Consider the following 22,309-nt stretch of genomic DNA (forward strand, 5'->3'; position numbering starts at 1 on the left):
AGACCCTACCCAATCACCTACAGCGCGGCTCATTTACGTCGGCCAAGAACTCAATGAGTACACCTTTGGGATGCGAGATGAGACCGGAGTACATAGATCGTAACGAGAACGTGCAAACTGCACGCCACGCAGCAGCTGAAGTCAGGCGCAGTGAGGCAGCTTCTCTACTGTGACAGCATTAACCCAGAAGAGACCATAAGACAAAGGAGCAGAAGTAGGCCATTCGGCCCATCGAGTCTGCTCTGCCATTTTATCTTGAGCTGATCCATTTTATCCTATTTAGTCCCACTGCCCCGCCTTCTCACCATAACCTTTGATGCCCTGGCTACTCAGATACCTATCAATCTCTGTCTTAAATACACCCAATGACTTGGCCTCCACTGCTGCCCGTGGCAACAAATTCCATAGATTCACCACCCTCTGACTAAAAAAATTTCTTTGCATTTCTGTTCTGAATGGACACCCTTCAATCCTGAAGTCATGCCCTCTCGTACTAGACTCCCCCATCATGGGAAACAACTTTGCCACATCCACTCTGTCCATGCCTTTTAACATTCGAAATGTTTCTATGAGGTCTCCCCTCATTCTTCTAAATTCCAAGGAACACAGTCCAAGAGCGGACAAACGTTCCTCATATGTTAACCCTCTCATTCCCGGAATCATTCTCATGAATCTTCTCTGTACCCTCTCCAACGTCAGCACATCCTTTCTTAAATAAGGAGACTAAAACTGCCCACAGTACTCCAAGTGAGGTCTCACCAGCGCCTTATAGAGCCTCAACATCACATCCCTGCTCCTATACTCTATTCCTCTAGAAATGAATGCCAACATTGCATTCGCCTTCTTCACTACTGACTCAACCTGGAGGTTAACTTTACGGGAATCCTGTACGAGGACTCCCAAGTCCCGTTGCATCTCAGAACTTTGAATTCTTTCCCCATTTAAATAATAGTCTGCCCGTTTATTTTTTCTGCCAAAGTGCATAACCTTACACTTTCCAACATTGTACTTCATTTGCCACTTCTCTGCCCATTCTTCCAATCTATCCAAGTCTCTCTGCAGACTCTCCGTTTCCTCAGCACTACCGGCCCCTCCATCTATCTTCGTATCGTCAGCAACCTTAGCCACAAAGCCATCTATTCCATAATCCAAATCGTTGATGTACAATGTAAAAAGAAGCAGCCCCAACACTGATCCCTGTGGAAACCCACTGGTAACCGGCAGCCAACCAGAATAGGATCCATTTATTCCCACTCTCTGTTTCTTGCCAATCAGCCAACGCTCTATCCACATATGTAACTTTCCTGTAATTCCATGGGCTCTTATCTTGTTAAGTAGCCTCATGTGTGGCACCTTGTCAAAGGCCTTCTGAAAATCCAAATATACAACATCCACTGCATCCCCCTTGTCTAGCCTACTGGTAATTTCCTCAAAAAATTGTAATAGGTTTGTCAGGCAGGATTTTCCTTTAAGGAATCCATGCTGAGTTCTGCCTATCTTGTCATATGCCTCCAGGTACTGTGTAACCTCATCCTTGACAATCGAATCCAACAACTTCCCAACCACCGACGTCAAGCTAACAGGTCTATAATTTCCTTTTTGCTTCCTTGCCCCCTTCTTAAATAGCGGAGTGACATTTGCAATCTTCCAGTCCTCCGGAACCATGCCAGAATCTATCGACTTTTGAAAGATCATCGCTAATGCCTCTGCAATCTCCACAGCTACTTCCTTCAGAACACGCAGGTGCATTCCAACTGGTCCGGGTGATTTATCTACCTTTAGACTATTCGGCTTCCTGAGTACTTTCTCTGTCGTAATTGTGACTGCACACACTTCTCTTCCCTGCCACCCTTGAGTGTCCGGTATCCTGCTGTCTTCCTCAGTGAAGACTGATGCAAAATACTTGTTCAGTTCCTCTGCCATCTCCTCATCTCCCATTACAATTTCTCCAGTATCATTTTCTATCGGTCCTATATCTACTCTCACCTGTCTTTTACTCTTTATATACTTGAAAAAGCTTTTAGTATCCTCTTTGATATTATTTGCTAGTTTCCTTTCATAGTTAATCTTTTCTCTCTTAATGACCTTCTTAGTTTCCTTTTGTAAGGTTTTGAAAACTTCCCAATCCTCTGTCTTCCCACTAATTTTTGCTTCCTTGTATGCCCTCTCCTTTGCTTTAACTTTGGCTTTGACTTCTCTTGTCAACCACGGTTGCATCCTTTTTCCACTCGAAAATTTCTTCTTTTTTGGAATATACCTGTCTTGCACATTCCTCATTTCTTGCATAAACTCCAGCCACTGCTGCTCTGCCGTCTTTCCCACCAGTGTCTCTTTCCAGTCAACTTTGGCCAGTTCCTCTCTCATGCCACTGTAATTTCCTTTACTCCACTGAAACACCGACACATCAGATTTCGGCTTCTCTTTTTCAAATTTCACAGTGAACTCAATCATGTTATGATCACTGCCTCCTAAGGGTTCCTTCACCTCAATCTCTCCAATCACCTCCGGTTCATTACACAATACCCAATCCAGTACAGCCGATCCCCTAGTGGGCTCAACAACAAGTTGTTCTAAAAAGCCATCTCGCAGACATTCTACAAATTCTCTCTCTTGAGATCCAGTGCCGACCTGATTTTCCCAATCCACTCACATGTTAAAATCCCCCACAATTATCATAACACTGCCTTTCTGACAAGCCTTTTCTATTTCCAGTTGTAATTTGTAGTCCACATCACTGCAGCTGTTTGGAGGCCTATAAATAACTGCCATCAGGGTCCTTTTACCCCTGCTATTTCTTAGCTCAACCCATAAAGATTCTGCACCTTCCGATCCTATATCACCTCTTTCTAATGATTTAATATCATTTCTTACCAATAAAGCCACGCCTCCCCCTCTGCCTACCTTCCTATCCTTCCGATACACCGTGTATCCTTGGACGTTCAGCTCCCAGAGACATGCATCCTTTAGCCAGGTCTCAGTGATGGCCATAATATCATACCTGCCAATCTGTAGCTGTACAACAAGATCATCCACCTTGTTTCTTATGCTGAGTGCAATTAAGTACAACACCTTAAGACCAGTATTTGATACTTTTTGCTTTGATTTCACTGCAACTTTATTGCACTTCAACTCATCCCAATGGCTACACATTTGCCCCATCACCTGCCTGTCTTTCCTGACATCTTTACTGCTCACTATCTTAGATTTATTTCTGTTTTCCCCTTTCTCTGCTCTATCATTCCGGTTCCCATCCCCCTGCCAAACTAGTTTAAACCCTCCCTAACAGCTCTATTAAACTTTCCCGCCAGGATATTGGTCCCCTTCGGGTTCAGGTGTAACCTGTCCTTTTTGAACAGGTCATACTTTCCCCAGAAGAGATCCCAATTATCCAAGAATCTGAAGCCCTGCCCCCTGCACCGGTCTCTCAGCCACGCATTCATCTGCCTGATCCGACGACTCTTGCCCTCGCTAGCACGTGGCACAGGTAGCAATCCCGAGATTACTACCCTGGAGGTCCTGCCTCTCAGCTTCCTTCCTAACTCCTGGAAATCTCTCTTCAGGACCTCCTCCTTTGTCCTATCTATGTCATTGGTACCAACATGTACCAAGACAACTGGCTGCTCGCCTTCTCCCTTCAGAATATTCTGGACCTGATCCGAGACATCCCGTACCCTGGCACCTGGGAGGCAACACACCATGCGGGTATCTCTATCAGGCTCACAGAATCTCCTGTCCATTCCCCTGACTATGGAATCCCCCACGACTACCACATTTCTCTTCTCCCTCCTTCTTTCCTGCACAACAGCGCCAGGCTCAGTGCCAGGGACCCGATCACCGTGGGTGTCCCCTGTCAGGTCATCCCCCTCAACAGCATCCAGAACAAGATATTTGTTGCTGAGGGGGACAGCCACAGGGGTGCTCTCCACTATCCGGGCATTTCCCTTCCCTCTCCTGACAGTCACCCAGTTTTCTGACCCCTGTAGCCTAGGGATGACTAAGTCCCTGTAGCTCCTGTCTATCACCTCTTCACTTTCCCTGATAAGCAGTAGGTCATCAAGCTGCAGCTCCAGATCCCTAACACGGTCTCTAAGGAGCTGCATCTCGGTGCACCTGGCGCAGATGTGGCCATCAGGGAGGCTGGAGGTCTCCCAGAGTTCCCACATCTGACACCCTGAACAAAGCACTAACCCTGCAGGCATGCTATCTAATTCTACAGGAATGAAACAGGAAGAATAAGTCTACTCACCCACTTACCTCACCAAACAGACAAACTTTTTAAACCGTTAGCTGTGAGAGCCCTGCTGTTCCTGTCTGTCCGGGCCGATTCGCAAAAGGGGTGGGGGGGGGAGAGAAAAAAGAGTTGGCGCTTCGCTCTAGCCTCTTCCCGTTTACCGCCGAAGCCTGTTGAAGCCAAAGCCCTACACTCTGCTACCGCTCACTCCGCTGCCCGCTGTATAGGGTGGTCTCCTTTTTAAACCCTCCGTGCGGTCCTGCTGACGTCACGCGCCTTCTCTCCCCACCTTCAACAACACCTTCCACTCTCTCTGCAGACACTTCCCGACCTGACGAGCCTTTGCAACGGTTCTTGCTTTTTTATTTTAGCTTTTCCGAAAATCCCAACCTGTCATACCGTTCCTGAGAGTCTGGATTCATTCTCGACCCATCTGCCTGCACCCCGTGTTGTTAGCTTCTCCCTAGTGGAATGTCGGTGTCACTGCCCATCCCTAAATTGCCCGTTAACTGAGGAGACAGGTAAGCATTAATCTTTTCAGTGTGCCTACAGTCCTATAGACCAGACTGGATTTGCCCCCCGAGGGACCAGGTGGGTTTCTGAACAACAATTCTGCAGCTTCAAGTTCACCTTTATCAAGCAAAGATTTCCCCTTTAATTCCAAGTTTATTTCATTACTTGGATTTAAATTCCCCAGCTGCTGAGGTGGGATTCGAACTCAGTATCAACGATCCAGAGCTCTGGCTGCCAGCTGTGCTTCTGTAAACTCACGGCCTCAGGACATTGTGCCGGCAGCTTCTGCCTTAATCCCAATAGCCCCCCTCGCTCAGCAAGCCCAGCCAAATGTGCCAGCAATCAGCAGCTACCAGCCTGGGCACCCAGGTTTGCCTGGATCCGAGAACGGACATCGCCAAGAGCTCCTGCCTTTGGGCCTTGGTCACTACTGCTGAGAGACATCCAACAGAGTGGGGCAGGGGCAGGGGCAAGCTGGACTAAAGCTGCCTGTCTAAGTCTGTTTCACCGATGGCCCTGTTCACCCACTTACTGCGCTGTCTGGCACGAGGCAGATCACCATTGGAGTGCAGGGGAGCATGGAGGGCCAGTGCCTGTGAGAACACGGGAAATCAGGGTCCTTTCAACCCCCATTCAGTAAGATCTTGTAGCTCAGCACCATTACCACCACACCAATTTCAGCAAAGACTCTCCACCCAAACTCTGCATGTTCCCTGGCTGCCGCGCTGACTGGGTCACGGACTGCACCTTCCTGGGGCACTCTGCCGAGGTTCAGTAAATAGGAAAGCTGTTCTCACGATGAAAACCAGTGGGAGAAATGGGCCCTTTCCGGGCCAGAGGGATGTGACCGGTGGAATACCCCCAGGATCGGTTGTTTTAATGTTTGGCGACCTGCTGGAGGGAAATGAGATGCAAGGGCTGCCGGTGAAGAGTGCAGTGTAAAGAAATGTCACAGCTCTACAATGGGAAATGGAAAGGTTGAGTAATTTGACAAAACCCCGGCAAAGGGAGCTTAATGTCAGGAAGTGCGAGGTGAAGTGTAAAACGTCACACTTCCATACCAGGAATTACAAGGCAGGTTCTTTTGATAGGCAGAGACGCAAGCAAGTGAAGGTCAGAGGGATCGAGGTGCTTAGTGCCTGAATCACAGAAAGTGAGCAGGCAGGTCCAACAACTGATTAAGACGACAAAGGATATATTGGCCTTTATTGCAAAGGGATTGGGATATAAGAATGAGGTTTTGTTGTACAGGGTATTAGTGAGGTCACAGTCGGAATATTAAACAGTATTTGGGTCCTCTTATCTCTATAAGCATGACAGTAACACTGGAAGCAGACCAGAGATGACTCACCAGATTCCTGGGATAAGAGGGTGTTCCTATCCAGAAAGCCTGAACTTTCTTTGTATTGCCTGGAGTTCAGGAAAATGAAGGGTGAGTTTATTCAATCATTTAAGATCATAAGGAAACTTGAGAGGGTAGAATGTGAACTGTTTCACTTGTGGGAGAGACATGAACAAGGGGACATACAGTGAGGGGCAAGACATTTAGCACTGAGCTGCGTAGGGATCTCTGTGGGTAGTGAAACTCGAATTCTCAGCCTCAGGGTGGTGGGGGCCAGTTTATCAGATACAGTCAAGCTTGGAAGATCTAGGAATTGACAGTTATGGAAAACTGGCACAGAGGAGTTAACAACAACATAGGGCAGAGACGATCATTCTGAACGATGGGCAGGGCTGAGAAGTCTGCTCCTATTTTATTTAAAAAAGTGTTTGCTCTTCTTGATAGGCCAACCTTCTAATGCCAGGAATTTGCCAGGTAAATCTCTTTTCAACTGGCTCCGATATTACCTTTTCATGTGTTCTCATAATACAAATTAATAGTTGCCCACTGAGCCTATGCCAGCCCCCATTCTGCCACACATCTACACACTAATGGATCATTAACCCTTTGTAGATGGGCGGAAACCAGAGATGCTCACGTGGTCACAGGGAGAAATGACACACCCTCAGCACATCACTGAATCTATCAGGCAGCAGCTCTTACAGTTATCACAGTGTGCTGTCCTAAACTTTGATGCAGAGATTTGAAATTCTCACATGGGGAGAAATGAACAAACACACCGCTCAACACGTGGGGGGGATGCAGTTTCGGGCTGCGGATTCCATGGCCAGAGGACGAGAGGCTCAGGACGCAGCAAAAGGAAGGTTTCCTAACTTCCTAACACGGAGACAGCTGCAGTCTGAGATCACGCTATGAATAGAAGCACGCTGCTGCTTTTAGACACAGTACACACGCTGTTTGATCTGCCCAGAGGAACTGAGATTCTGTTCCATGTGGAGACATCCCAGCATCTGAGCATTCTCAGCACACACAATAACTTCCGGGCCCTGGGAAATGGTCACACAAACCACAACTTCAGCCAGTGAAAGTGAGAACAGGTACAGACATCTGGGCCAGATCATCGACAACACCAGAGTCCATCACGACAAGTTTCTGTGGCCTGGTAAACCCTGGGAATAGGGGAGGAGAGACCCAGGGGTTGGAGGGGTTGAGGGGAGAGCCATCGAGCTGTAAACTAGAACTTAGCAACTTGGGGCAATAACTGAGGAAACCAACACACTCTCCAAGGAACTTGTGTATAGTGGAGACACAAAGTACAGACGCTGGAAACTGGATCAACAAGCAATCCGCAGGAGGAGTCAGCAGGTCGAGCAGCATCTGCAGAGGGCGAGGAACTGTCAATGTTTCGGGTTGAGCAGCATCTGCAGAGGGAGCGGAACTGTCAATGTTTCGGGTCGAGCAGCGTCTGCAGGAGAGAGAGGAACTGTCAATGTTTCGGGTCAAGCAGCATCTGTAGGAGAGAGAGGAACTGTCAATGTTTCGGGTTGAGCAGCATCTACAGAGGAAGAGGACTGTCAATGTTTCGGGTCGAGCAGCATCTGCAGGAGAGAGAGGAACTGTCAATGTTTCGGGTCGAGCAGCATCTGCAGGAGAGAGAGGAACTGTCAATGTTTCGGGTCGAGCAGCATCTGCAGGAGGGACAGAAGGAAGATAGACTGTGTAAAGAGAGTTCTGATTGTGTCCGGTCAGGGATAGGGAGCAACACAGCGGGTTGAGCAGTATCTGTGGAAGGAATGAAATTATTGATGTTCTGGGTCAAAACCCTGCATCTGCTCAACCGCAGAGTTCCTTGAGCAGACTGCATGCTCCAGATTCCAGCATCTGCAATGTCTTGTCTCTTGTGTGTGTCATTCCTAGAGACTGGGGATTCCCAACCGGTTTGAGGTCTAACCTGGATCTGCTCTAGAAATGGTGACTGCTGAGCACATACATGCACAGTACAAGTTCTAGTACTCATCAGTTTAACCCCTGGTAACTCTCTCCAGTCCCTGACACGTACGTGCTTCCTGTTGCTGCCTATCAGTGCAGTGTCTTAGCGCACTTTCAGGACAGTGTTGGATACCAATGTAGAGTGTCAAAGGTTCCCTTGATAGACCATCAATGCACAATGTTAACCTGTTACATCACCACAGACAACCGATCCTAGTTTTACGTGAAGGGCACGTGTCAGAATCCTTGCCTCAGAACACTGAGCAAGGCTCTGGGAAGTCCCAGGCTTTCCATTTCCATGGGATCCTTTTAGGGAGGAACTGGGAGCACGTCCAGGCACACAGGGACGACCAGGCTAAAGGCCAGGAGAAGACTGAGGTCTTTACCCACTGAAGTAAGTTCTTCCTCTCCTTGAAGGTGGCACAGCAGCCGAGGATGCCGGTCAGCATGACGACCGCACCAGCCACCACCAGGATGTAGGCGGTGGCAGCATAGATGCTGGAGGACAGGAGGCTGATGTAGTCGCTCTTCTCGGCCAGGGTCCAAACGCCAACAGCCATCACCACACCTCCGGCCAGCTGCAGAAAGAGACAGGAGGGTCATTCCCAACTCCTCCAGGGTGGGTGTCCCCACTCACCCCCCACTCTCCACTGCCTCCTTCACCGCCCCAGCAGCACAAGAACTGACCCCCCCCCCCAGAGAACAAACTCCACGAGAAAGACCAAGCCCACCAACAGGGCCATCCCCACTGGACCAGCTCACCCCTGCATGGTTTGCCCCACTCCATGTGGCCAGCTCACCCCAGCAGGATTTGCCCCGCTCCATGTGCCCAGCTCACCCCAGCAGGATTTGCCCCACTCCACGTGGCCAGCTCACCCCAGCAGGATTTGCCCCACTCCACGTGGCCAGCTCACCCCAGCAGGATTTGCCCCACTCCACGTGGCCAGCTCACCCCAGCAGGATTTGCCCCGCTCCATGTGCCCAGCTCACCCCAGCAGGATTTGCCCCGCTCCACGTGGCCAGCTCACCCCAGCAGGATTTGCCCCGCTCCACGTGCCCAGCTCACCCCAGCAGGATTTGCCCCGCTCCACGTGGCCAGCTCACCCCAGCAGGATTTGCCCCGCTCCACGTGGCCAGCTCACCCCAGCAGGATTTGCCCCACTCCACATGGCCAGCTTACCCCAGCAGGATTTGCCCCAATCCACGTGGCCAGCTCACCCCAGCAGGTGGGACCAATGTCACAGGCAGGGTTTCGGCACAGGAGGTGCTCCCCGCCAAAACAACACCATACGTCAAGGAGCTGGATTATTCCGTGGCTGTACCCTCTGATCCTAGACCCTCCCACTACAGGAAACATCCTCTCCACATCCACTCTATCTGTGTCCTCTGGTCCTAGACTCCCCCACTATGGGAAACATCCTCTCCACATCCACTCCATCTGTGCCCTCTGGTCCTAGACTCCCCCACTATGGGAGACATCCTCTCCACACCCACTCTATCTGTGTCCTCTGGTCCTAGACTCCCCCACTGTAGGAAACATCCTCTCCACACCCAATCTATCTGTGCCCTCTGGTCCTAGACTCCCCCACTGTAGGAAACATCCCCTCCACATCCACTCTATCTGTGTCCTCTGGTCCTAGACTCCCCCACTATAGGAAACATCCTCTCCACACCCACTCTATCTGTGTCCTCTGGTCCTAGACTCCCCCACTGTAGGAAACATCCTCTCCACTCCCACTCTATGTCCTCTGGTCCTAGACACTCTCACTTTCGAAAACATCCGCCCCACATCCACTCCAATGCGTACAGGCCCGGAGCTAGTCAAACGTTAACCCTTTCATTCCTAAACACCTCTCTCCCCTGCTCTACGTGCTCCACCAGATCTCCTCACCTCTCCTATGGTGTTCCAGCAGGGCCCATTCTCAGACTGCCGGACCGGATCTGATCGGTGGGAGGAGCTGGCATGGATTTGGTGCAAAACCACCCTCGTCCCACGCCGCCCTGTTCAGACACCACACCGCTGAGGTCCAGACTGACCGGCTCTCGGCAGGAGCCCCTCTAACACTCTGGAACCCAGAATACCCCCATGTTTCACTGAATCTCTCCCCCCACCCCCCGCAGTGTGACAGCCCTTCCCCCCACCGCACAGTCACATCACACAGGAGGGTGCACAGGGAACATTCGGACACACTGAGACCCCACCTTCAGATTCAGGAATCGGAAGCAATGTGAGGGACAGTGACAGACCCCTCCGGGACCCCCATCTGAAGGGAAATGACAGACCCCCAGTGTGAGGGTCAGTGACAAACCTGTCCCAGACCCCCAGTGTGAGGGCCTGTGACAAACCCCCCTCCTAGAGTCCCTGTGTGAGGGGAAATGACAGACCCCACCCCCAGAGTGAGGGTCAGTGACAAACCCCCCCCCCAGACCCCCAGTGTGAGGGCCAGTGACAAAACCCCCTCCTAGAGTCCCTGTGTGAGGGGAAATGACAGACCCCACCCCCAGAGTGAGGGTCAGTGACAAACCCCCCCCCCAGACCCCCAGTGTGAGGGCCAGTGACAAAACCCCCTCCTAGAGTCCCTGTGTGAGGGGAAATGACAGACCCCACCCCCAGAGTGAGGGTCAGTGACAAACCCGTCCCAGACCCCCAGTGTGAGGGTCAGTGACAAACCCCCCCCAGACCCCCAGTGTGAGGGTCAGTGACAAACCCCACCCCCAGACCCCCAGTGTGAGGGCCAGTGACAAAACCCCCTCCTAGAGTCCCTGTGTGAAGGGAAATGACAGACCCCACCCCCAGAGTGAGGGTCAGTGACAAACCTGTCCCAGACCCCCAGTGTGAGGGCCTGTGACAAACCCCCCTCCTAGAGTCCCTGTGTGAGGGGAAATGACAGACCCCACCCCCAGAGTGAGGGTCAGTGACAAACCCCCCCCCAGACCCCCAGTGTGAGGGCCAGTGACAAAACCCCCTCCTAGAGTCCCTGTGTGAGGGGAAATGACAGACCCCACCCCCAGAGTGAGGGTCAGTGACAAACCTGTCCCAGACCCCCAGTGTGAGGGCCAGTGACAAAACCCCCTCCTAGAGTCCCTGTGTGAGGGGAAATGACAGACCCCACCCCCAGAGTGAGGGTCAGTGACAAACCCGTCCCAGACCCCCAGTGTGAGGGTCAGTGACAAACCCCCCCCCAGACCCCCAGTGTGAGGGTCAGTGACAAACCCCCCCCCCAGACCCCCAGTGTGAGGGCCAGTGACAAAACCCCCTCCTAGAGTCCCTGTGTGAAGGGAAATGACAGACCCCACCCCCAGAGTGAGGGTCAGTGACAAACCCCCCCCCAGACCCCCAGTGTGAGGGCCAGTGACAAAACCCCCTCCTAGAGTCCCTGTGTGAGGGGAAATGACAGACCCCACCCCCAGAGTGAGGGTCAGTGACAAACCCGTCCCAGACCCCCAGTGTGAGGGTCAGTGACAAACCCCCCCCAGACCCCCAGTGTGAGGGTCAGTGACAAACCCCCCCCCCCAGACCCCCAGTGTGAGGGCCAGTGACAAAACCCCCTCCTAGAGTCCCTGTGTGAAAGGAAATGACAGACCCCACCCCCAGAGTGAGGGTCAGTGACAAACCCGTCCCAGACCCCCAGTGTGAGGAGCTGTGACAGACCCCCCCCCCCATTGCCCCAGTGAGATCCCAACCTTACCCAGAAGAAGAAGTTGAAGATGAAGAGCAGGTACTTGAGACAGATGGTCCCGCAGGTGTCCCTCTTGTCCACGTACTCACCCATCCTCCCTCACTGATTGTTGATCTGTGACGGGAGCAAAGACACTGTTGAGCCAATGACTCTGCAGCCTCTCTTGCTACGAAGTTTACTGATATCACCCAACAGCTACCCACAGGAGGCACTCACAGCACCGAAGGGCTGGAAGGGTCACAGATACACACCCTCCTCCCGTACCCTGATGACGACACGCATGGGGCCCCTTGCCTCTGCACAGTACGATGGGAGAGAGAGAAGTGAAGGACTCTCATCACTGATTAAAGCCTCCGTTAAGCAGCCTGAACCATTTCCTGTCTCTTTGCCATTCTGCTCCACCCACATTCCACACCACCTCCCTGCATCCACTAAGCTTACACAATCAACAGGAATTCCGCAGATGCTGGAAATTCAAGCAACACACATCAAAGTTGCTGGTGAACACAGCAGGCCAGGCAGCATCGCTAGGAAGATACAGTCGACATTTCAGGCCGAGACCCTTCGTCAGGACTAACTGAAGGAAGAGCTAGTAAGAGATTTGCTCTTACTCACTCTTCCTTCAGTTAGTCCTGACGAAGGGTCTCAGCCTGAAACGTCGACTGCACCTCTTCCTAGAGATGCTGCCTGGCCTGCTGTGTTCACCAGCAACTTTGATGTATGAAACTTCCACAATCCACAGCTCTCCCGCTTTAAAGGGGCCACGTTACCTGCCCTGCAGAGAACTGCAAACCTGAGCTAGCTGGTGAGAAGTACAGGGCTACCCAATTCAGACAGACATAAGCCCTCCTTCCCTCTTGGAGGGTGAGTGTCTTTGGAACTCTCTTCCCTATAATCTGAATCTTTGAGTATCTTTAAACTGGAGGTAAAATCAGCTCCAAGTAAAAGTATTACCAAAGCACATAACTGTCATAAATACTACAGGAGTTTGATTTTCCTACAAAGGAACACAACAGAACCAATGAAAAACTACACACAAGACAAACAACCAAAGTGCAAAAAAGCAAATATACAAAATAATAACCAATAAATATGGAGACGATGAGTCCATAGGCTGTGGAACAGTTCAATATTGGGGTGAGCGAAGTTATTCCCTCTGGTTCAAAAGCCTGATGGTTGAGGGGTTGTTCTTGAACCTGGTGCTGTGTCCTGAGCATCTTCTATCTTCTTCCTGATGGCAGCAGCGAGAAGAGAGCATGGCCTGGGTGCCTGAGGATGGACGGTGCTCTGCATGTAGATATGCTCAGTGGGGTGGAGGCCTTCACTTGTGATGGACTGGCCCGTAGGCAGTATATTTTACAAGCTGTTCCACTCAAGGGCGTTGGCGTTTCGTAACCAAGCAATGATACAACTTGTCAGTATACTCTCCACCATGCATCTATAGAGGTTTATCAAAGTTTTAGATAAAATGCCAAATATTTGCAAACTTTTAAGAAAGCAGAGGTGCTGCCACACTTTCTTCGTAATGGCATCTGGACCCAGGACAGATCCTCTGAGTTTATAACACTGAGGAATTTAAAGTTGCTGGCCCTCTCCATCTCTGATCTCCTGATAAGGACTGGCTCATGGACTTCTGGTTTCCTCCTCCTGAAGTCAAATATCAGCTCTCTGGTCTTGCTGACATTGAGTGACAGGTTGTTGTTCAGCTACCACTCAGCCAGATTTTCAACCTCCCTCCTATATGCTGATTCGTCACCATCTTTGATTCGGAAAACGACAGTGACATCATCAGCAAACAAATGTGGCTTTGGAGCTCTTCTTAGCCTCACGGTATAAAGTGAATAAGCACACAGCCTTGTGGTGCTCTGTGCTGATGGAGACTGTGCAGGAGATGTTGTCGCCAATCCCAACTGACTGGGGTCTGCCAGTGAGGAAATCGAGGATCCAGTTGCACAAGGAGGCAGTGAGGCCTGAGGGGATGATAATGTTGAATGCAGAGCTGTAGCCAATGAAGAGCTTCACTGTCACTGCCCAGATGTTCCAGGGTTGAGTGAAGAGCCAATGAACTGGCATTGCCGTTGACCTGTTGTGACGGTAGGCAAATTGGAGTGGATCCAAGTCGCTCCTCAGGCAGAAGTTGCAATGTTTCATCACCAACCTCTCAAAGCACTCTATCGGAGTGGATATAAGTGCTAGTGGACTATAAGAAATAGATTCTTGTCAGGCAAGGGGGTGAAGGATTACTATCAGAAGATGACGATGAGGGAGTTCCGATTCCAACCAAATTAGCCATGTTCCTACCGAATGGGAAAGCAGGGATGATGGGCTGAGTGGTGTTAATCCATATGTTAGATGAGCCCCGTGTCAGAGCCAACCATCAGATCAACTGGGGCAAGGGGAGAGGTCAGAACTGATTGTAGGTGTGGGGGATTGGTAATGTCACACATACCAAGCCCAGTGAAAAGCTTTTGTTTTGCATACCATTCAGACAAATCATGCCACAAAGAACAACAGTGAGGCAGTGCAAAAGGAAACGACAGAACACAGGAGTGTTGCAGTCAGAGAGAAAGGACACCGCTGATAGACGGGTGCGAGGGCAGTGAGGAGGTAACTGAGAGATCACAGCTCATCCTTGTCAGGTCTTATAATAACTGAGTGAACCTAGTGGGGCAAATTTTCAAGCTTTTGCATTTTCTGCTTGACAGGAGAGGGGAGAAGAGAGAATGCCCAGGGTGGGAGAGGTCCTCGATTATATTTGGCCACTTTCCCGAGGTGGTAGGAAGCATAGACAGAGTCCACGGGAGCAGGCTGGTTTATGTGGTGGACTGGGCTGTATTCACATCTCAATGCAATTGCAGCCTCAGGCAGAACAGTTACCACACCAAGCTGTGATGCATTCAGAAAGGACACTTTCTATTGAAAAAGAAATTGGTGAGGGTCATCACCAACATGTCAAATTACCTTAGCCTTCTGAGGAAAGAGAGGCAAAGTACAAAATAGACTAATTATCAAAGCACTGTACATACAGTACTGTGCAAAAGCCTTCAGCACCCTAGATTTTTATATAGTTTCAAATGGTTTTGCCTTCACAGATCTCAACGTCATCGAGGCTGTCTGGGATTAGTGAGACAGGAGCAAGCAAAACAGCCAAAGTCTGCTGAAAAAATGTGGCAAGTTCTCCAAGATGCTTGGAACAACCTACCAGCCGATTTTCTTATAAAATTGCATGACGGTCTACCTAAGAGAACTGACGCAGTTTTAAAGGCAAAGGATGGTCACACCAATATTAATTTGATTTAGTTTTTTTTTACTATTTACTACTCTTCATCGTAAATTTTTTGGCATGTAAAAACTTCTCATTATTTTTGAAAGCATCTTCAGGTTACAGAATTGTTTTTACATGTGCCTAAGACTTATTGCACAGTCCTGTATATGTTACCCTATGCTACACTGAAATTAATTTTCTTGTAGGCATTTGCTGAGGGAACGAAGAAATACAACAGAATTTATGAAAATACATAAACTAAAAACATCACAAATAACTCATACGCAAAAGACAGACGGTGTAAATAAAAAAACACTAAGACAATGAGTTTTAAAGAGTCCAGCAAAGTGAGTCTAAGTTCAGAGTAATGACGAAGGAAGTTATCCACTCCAGTTCAGTTGTAGGGTATTGGCTGCGACTGGACCAGGACATCTTGCTGATGATACCGTGACGACACCACACTGTACCACTACCTGCAGGAAGGCAGACTGTGTCCGAGAGGCTCTATGCCTCACAGGTAGCCAGCTGACAGTGAGCAGGCCTGAACTTCACAACGGAAACTTGGCCGGGCTGCAGCTGGAAGATGGGGGGTGGAGGGGGGACTGTATACAAACCGGAGCTGGTCACTCTGCAGAACAAGGGAGCACGTGCGGTTGGGCAGAGACAAGAGCAAATATTACCATCCCTGTCCCCCATGCCCACCACTGATCCCATATCCTCCCCAGCTCCCTGGTCCCACACTTTCTTAACTTCACGTTCCTTTGTCCCAAAACACAGAAAACAGAAAATGCTGAAAAAATACCCAGCAACTGAGGCAGCATCTGTGGGTACAGAAACGGAGTCAGGAAGCCTTCCTCAGAATGAAAAAGGAGACAAAACAACTTGTGGCCCTGGTGTTACCCTTTGCCTCCTTCCTCAGTTCTGACGGAGGGTCTCCAAACTGAAGCGTTGACGGCTTTTCTTTCCATGGATCTGCCTGACCAGCTGAGTGTCTCCAGCATTAACTGCTTCGCTTTTAGATTTCCTTCACCTACAATTTTTCCTCGCCCCAGTTTGGAAGGGCAAGACCTGCCCAAAGTATCAACAGTACAAAGTGCTATCTCCCTCTCGTGCATCCCGGAATTGTCTCTTTCTCCTCTTCCATTGGGCAGAAGATACAAAAACCTGAAAGCTTTTACCACCAGGATAAAGGACAGCTTCTACCCTGCTGTTGTAAAACTTGAATAGCTACACTAAGACTAAGGAGCTGGTGGTAGACCTGAGGAGAGCTAAGGTACCAGTGACCCCTGTTTCCATCCAGGGGGTCAGTGTGGACATGGTGGAGAATTACAAATACCTGGGGATACGAATTGACAATAAACTGGTCTGGTCAAAGAACACTGAGGCTGTCTACAAGAAGGGTCAGAGCCGTCTCTATTTCCTGAGGAGACTGAGGTCCTTTAACATCTGCCGGACGATGCTGAGGATGTTCTACGAGTCTGTGGTGGCCAGTGCTTTCATGTTTGCTGTTGTGTGCTGGGGCAGCAGGCTGAGGGTAGCAGACACCAACAGAATCAACGAACTCATTCGTAAGGCCAGTGATGTTGTGGGGATGGAACTGGACTCTCTGACGGTGGTGTCTGAAAAGAGGATGCTGTCTAAGTTGCATGCCATCTTGGTCAATGTCTCCCATCCACTACATAATGTACTGGGTGGGCACAGGAGTACATTCAGCCAGAGACTCATTCCACCGAGATGCAGCACAGAGCGTCATAGGAAGTCATTCCTGCCTGTGGCCATCAAACTTTACAACTCCTCCCTTGGAGGGTCAGACACCCTGAGCCAATAGGCTGGTCCTGGACTTATTTCCTGGCATAATTTACATATTACTATTTAATTATTTATGGTTTTATTACTATTTATTCATGGTGCAACTGTAACGAAAACCAATTTCCCTCAGGATCAATGAAGTATGACTATGACTAATACAATAAACTGAACTCTTGACCTCGCAATCTACCTTGGTAATAGTCCTGCATCTTACTGACTGCATTTTCTCTGTAGCTGTTACACGTTATTCTGCAATCTGGTACTATTTTACCTTGGTCTACCTCAACGCACTGTGTAGTAATCTGATCTGTATGAATAGAACACAAAAAAAGCCGCTAACCCAAGATAGTGACTGGTTGTTCTGCCAATGACTGGATTTCTATTAAACTGCACTTTGATAATTCGTGGCGTTTTGCAAACAAGTCTTATTTTAATGGAAATACCCCTTGGAAGATTCCATGTTTTATTGTTATACAACATTGTATTACCCCAGTGGATTTAATTTGGCTTTCTTGACACTGATCAACAGAAAAAAATCATTTGCATCAAAGTGAAAACAAATTTCTACAACTTGGTCTAAATTTATTAAACACAAAATAATTGATTGCATAAGTATTCATCCCCTTCAAGTCAGTATTTAGTAGATGCACCTTTGGCAGCAATTACAGTCTTGAGTCTGTGAGGATAGGTCTCTATCAGCTTTGCACATCTGGACACTGCAATTTTCCCCCCATTCTTCTTTACAAAACTGCTTAAGCTCTGTCAGATTGCATGGGGATTGTGAGTGAACAGCCCTTTTCAAGTCCAGCCACATATTCTCAATTGGATTGAGGTCTGGGCTCTGACTTGGCCACTCCAGGACATTAACTTTGTTGTCTTTAAGCCATTCCTGTGTAGTTTTGGCTTTATGCTTTGGGTCATTGTCTTGATGGAAAACAAATCTTCTCCCAAGTCGCAGTTCTCTTGCAGACTGCATCAAGTTTTCCTCCAGGATTTCCCTGTATTTTGCTGCACTCATTTTACCCTCTACCTTCACAAGCCTTCCAGGGCCTGCTGCAGTGAAACATCCCCAGAGCATGATGTAGCCACCACCATGCTTCACAGTAGGGATGGTGTATTTTTGATGATGTGTGGTGTTTGGCTTAAACCAAACATTGCATTTAGTCTGATGGCCAAAAAGCTCAATTTTGGTTTCATCAGACCGTAGAACCTTCCTCCAGCTGACTTCAGAGTCTCACACATGACTTCTGGCAAACTCTAGCCCAGATTTCATGTGAGTTATTTTCAACAATGACTTTCTCTTTGCCACTCTCCCATAAATCTGTGACTAGTGAAGTACCCAGGCAACAGTTGTTGTAAGTGCAGTCTCTCCCATCTCAGCCACTGAAGCTTGTAACTCCTCCAGAGTTGTCATAGGTCTCTGGGTGGCCTCCCTCACTAGTCCCCTTCTTGCACAGTCACTCAGTTTTTGAGGACAGCCTGCTCTAGGCAGATTTACAGCTGTGTCATGTTCTTTCCATTTCTTGATGATTGAATTAACTGTGCTTCAAGGGTTATTCAGTAACTTGGAAATTTTCCTGTATCCATCTCCTGACTTGCGCTTTTCAATAACCTTTAACTCTTCATGGTGTAGTTTTTGCCAGGATACTGACTCACCCACAGTTGGACCGTCCAGATCCAGGTGTATTTTTACTACAATCAATTGAAACACCGTCACTGCACACAGGTGATCTCCATTTAACTAATTATGTGACTTCTAAAACCAATTGGCTGCACTAGTGATGATTTGGTGTGTCATATTAAAGGGGGTGAATACTTGTGCAACAGTTATTTTGTTTTTTATATTTGTAATTAATTTAGATCACTTTGTAGACATCTGTTTTCATTTTTTATATTTATATATTAAGAAAGAGTCTTTTTATATTTAACAATGTCAAAAAAGCCAAACTAAATCCATTGTGATTCAACGTTGTAAAACAATAAAACATGAAAACTTCCAAGGGCAGTAAGACTTTTAAACTGGCACTGTAGCTAGGTATCTCTGTGCGGTGTAGGGGCTGTACTGTATCTGGGACGAGTAACTATGCACAGTTCGTGACTTCCGCTGAACGAGGTGAACTCCACTCACTTTAGGAGGGGTATGTGTGCACACTGGTGTGCACGTATTGTGTGTGTACAAGGTGCGTGTACATGACATGTGAGTCGGCTGAGGCAGTATGCACTTGTGTAATGGTGCGTGCACACACGTGCTATGTCAGCAAGAGGGACACTCACAAACGTTAATCCACCACGCCCGCAGCTTCCAAGATACTGTACGTCAATGTTGGCGCTTCTGTGGACCTGTCACAAGCTCCCTTTAATCTTCGTCAAACTCTCAACTCTTGACAACCTTTAACCTCCAACCCCCTTCACAGAACTCCCTTGGCGACTGCTTCACCTCTTGCCCAGAAGTACAAGATAGTTTCCTGCCACTCTATGCTCTCAGGCTGGGCCTCTCCTCCATCCCACCCCCAACAGTCCTCTGACCCTTTCCACTTGTACAAGCCCCAAGCCCCACAGCTCTCTGCCCAGAGGGTATCCCGCTCCTCGTCCACAGACAAATCCAGGCTCTTGTTTTTAAATTCTTGTACTGGCATTCACTGAGGACGGCAAGGCTCCTCTCATTCAGCACCAAGAGGCGTTCCGAGACGGACTATCCTGTGCAGAAACAGCTGGGCCGACTCGACAAGGCAGGTCCGCACAACAGAGCAGCATTTCCCAGCAGGTTGACACACCAGTATTGTCACCACCACACACCCCTGACCCCACACACTGTACATTCATTATCCCTCCCTCTCTCTCTCCCTGCCTCCCCCCATCCCATGTGGAAAACATCCTATCTGGATGCACCAGTGTCGGAGTAAGTTTATGATCAGAGTACGTGTGCGTTATACAACCTCCTTACAGGCAGCCTCGAAACAAGAAACCCTCAAGAGCCCGTAAAAAAGACCAAACACCCAATGGAGGGGGAGGGGGAAAGAAAAAAAAAATCATGCAAACATTATCAGGGGTTGGCATGGCAACTCCTCCTCCTCCAGCCATAACTACAATAAACTGCAGAGAGCTGTGGTCACAGGTCAGCAAATGACAGAAACCAGCCTCCCCTCCATGTCTCACTGCCCCCAGAGACCCCACCCACTCCAGATGCCCTCTCTCCAACCCCTCCCATCGGGCAGACGATGGACAGACCTGAAAGCACATGCCAACAGGCTCACGGACAGCTTCTACCCCATTAAAACGATTGAATAGTTCCCTACTGTGGCACTTGGCCCCACAATCTACCTCATAACATCTTCAACCTTATTACAGTCACTCTTATTCTCCCAGCAGTAAATTACTCATTTGGTTCAGATTGCTGTGGGCAACCGAGGAGCACTTTCTCTGTAGCTGTGACACTTTACTCTGCATCCTGTTATTGTTTTACTGTGTTCTACCTCAACGCACTGTGTAATTAATTCATCTGTATGAACAGTATGCAAGCATGTGACAATTAACCAATTCACACACACTTCCACACACTTAGTGCATAACCGCTGTAGCACACTGTATTGAAACCATTTGCCACTGGAAATGGGCTGGGAATTATCCATCCACTGCTTCTGTCCAGGAGATCAGGGTCCCTCTGCTAAAGGGACCACAACCCCCCACTGACCACACACTCCCTCCCCCCACTGACCACACACTCTCCCCCCGCTGACCACACACTCCCTCCCCCCACTGACCACACACTCCCTCCCCCCACTGACCACACACTCTCCCCCCCGCTGACCACACACTCTCCCCCCCGCTGACCACACACTCCCTCCCTCCCGCTGACCACACACTCCCTCCCCACTGACCACACTCTCCCCCCCGCTGACCACACACTCTCCCCCCCGCTGACCACACACTCCCTCCCTCCCGCTGACCACACACTCCCTCCCCCCCGCTGACCACACACTCCCTCCCCCCCGCTGACCACACACTCTCCCCCCACTGACCACAAACTCCCTCCCCCCACTGACCACATACTCTCCTCCCCCGCTGACCACACACTCCCTCCCCACTGACCATACACTCACCTCCCCCGCTGACCACACACTCCCTCCCCCCCCGCTGACCACACACTCTCCCCCCCACTGACCACACACTCTCCCCCCACTCACCACACACTCCCTCCCCCCACTGACCACACACTCCCTACCCCGCTGACCACACACTCCCTCCCCCCGCTCACCACACACTCCCTCCCCCCACTCACCACACACTCCCTCCCCCCACTCACCACATACTCTCCTCCCCCTGCTGACCACACACTCCCCCCCGCTGACCACACACTCCCTCCCCCCCGCTGACCACACACTCCCTCCCCCCGCTGACCACACACTCTCCCCCCCACTGACCACACACTCCCTCCCCCCACTCACCACACACTCCCTCCCCCCACTCACCACACACTCCCTCCCCCCACTCACCACACACTCCCTCCCCCCCACTGACCACACACTCTCCTCCCCCGCTGACCACACACTCTCCCCCCAGCTGACCACACACTCTCCTCCCCCCACCACACACTCCCTCCCCGCTGACCACACACTCTCCCCCCAGCTGACCACACACTCTCCTCCCCCACCACACACTCCCTCCCCGCTGACCACACACTCTCCTCCCCCGCTGACCACACACTCTCCCCCCCACTGACCACACACTCCCTCCCCCCACTCACCACACACTCCCTCCCCCCACTCACCACACACTCCCTCCCCCCCACTGACCACACACTCTCCTCCCCCGCTGACCACACACTCTCCCCCCAGCTGACCACACACTCTCCTCCCCCCACCACACACTCCCTCCCCGCTGACCACACACTCTCCCCCCAGCTGACCACACACTCTCCTCCCCCCACCACACACTCCCTCCCCGCTGACCACACACTCTCCCCCCAGCTGACCACACACTCTCCCCCCAGCTGACCACACACTCCCTCCCCGCTGACCACACACTCTCCTCCCCCGCTGACCACACACTCTCCTCCCCCGCTGACCACACACTCTCCCCCCAGCTGACCACACACTCTCCTCCCCCCACCACACACTCCCTCCCCGCTGACCACACACTCTCCCCCCAGCTGACCACACACTCTCCCCCCACTGACCACACACTCTCCTCCCCCGCTGACCACACACTCTCCCCCCAGCTGACCACACACTCTCCTCCCCCCACCACACACTCCCTCCCCGCTGACCACACACTCTCCCCCCAGCTGACCACACACTCTCCTCCCCCACCACACACTCCCTCCCCGCTGACCACACACTCTCCTCCCCCGCTGACCACACACTCTCCCCCCCACTGACCACACACTCCCTCCCCCCACTCACCACACACTCCCTCCCCCCACTCACCACACACTCCCTCCCCCCCACTGACCACACACTCTCCTCCCCCGCTGACCACAC

General features: G+C 50.5%; 1 protein-coding gene across 1 annotated transcript in view; it reads right to left on the bottom strand.

Annotated features, from left to right (window-relative positions):
• LOC134353833 (CD151 antigen-like) overlaps positions 1-22,309 on the bottom strand; it is a 61,577-nt gene that overhangs the window by 21,015 nt on the left and 18,253 nt on the right. The window contains exons 2-3 of the mRNA XM_063062294.1: positions 11,765-11,869; positions 8,462-8,653 (exon numbers count right to left, since the gene is read on the bottom strand). Coding sequence (XP_062918364.1) covers positions 8,462-8,653; positions 11,765-11,848 — 276 coding nt within the window. The 5' untranslated portion in view covers positions 11,849-11,869. The remainder of the gene's footprint in view (positions 1-8,461; positions 8,654-11,764; positions 11,870-22,309) is intronic.

This window comes from Mobula hypostoma, chromosome 11 (assembly GCF_963921235.1).
Source record: "Mobula hypostoma chromosome 11, sMobHyp1.1, whole genome shotgun sequence".
Lineage (NCBI taxonomy): Eukaryota > Metazoa > Chordata > Chondrichthyes > Myliobatiformes > Myliobatidae > Mobula > Mobula hypostoma.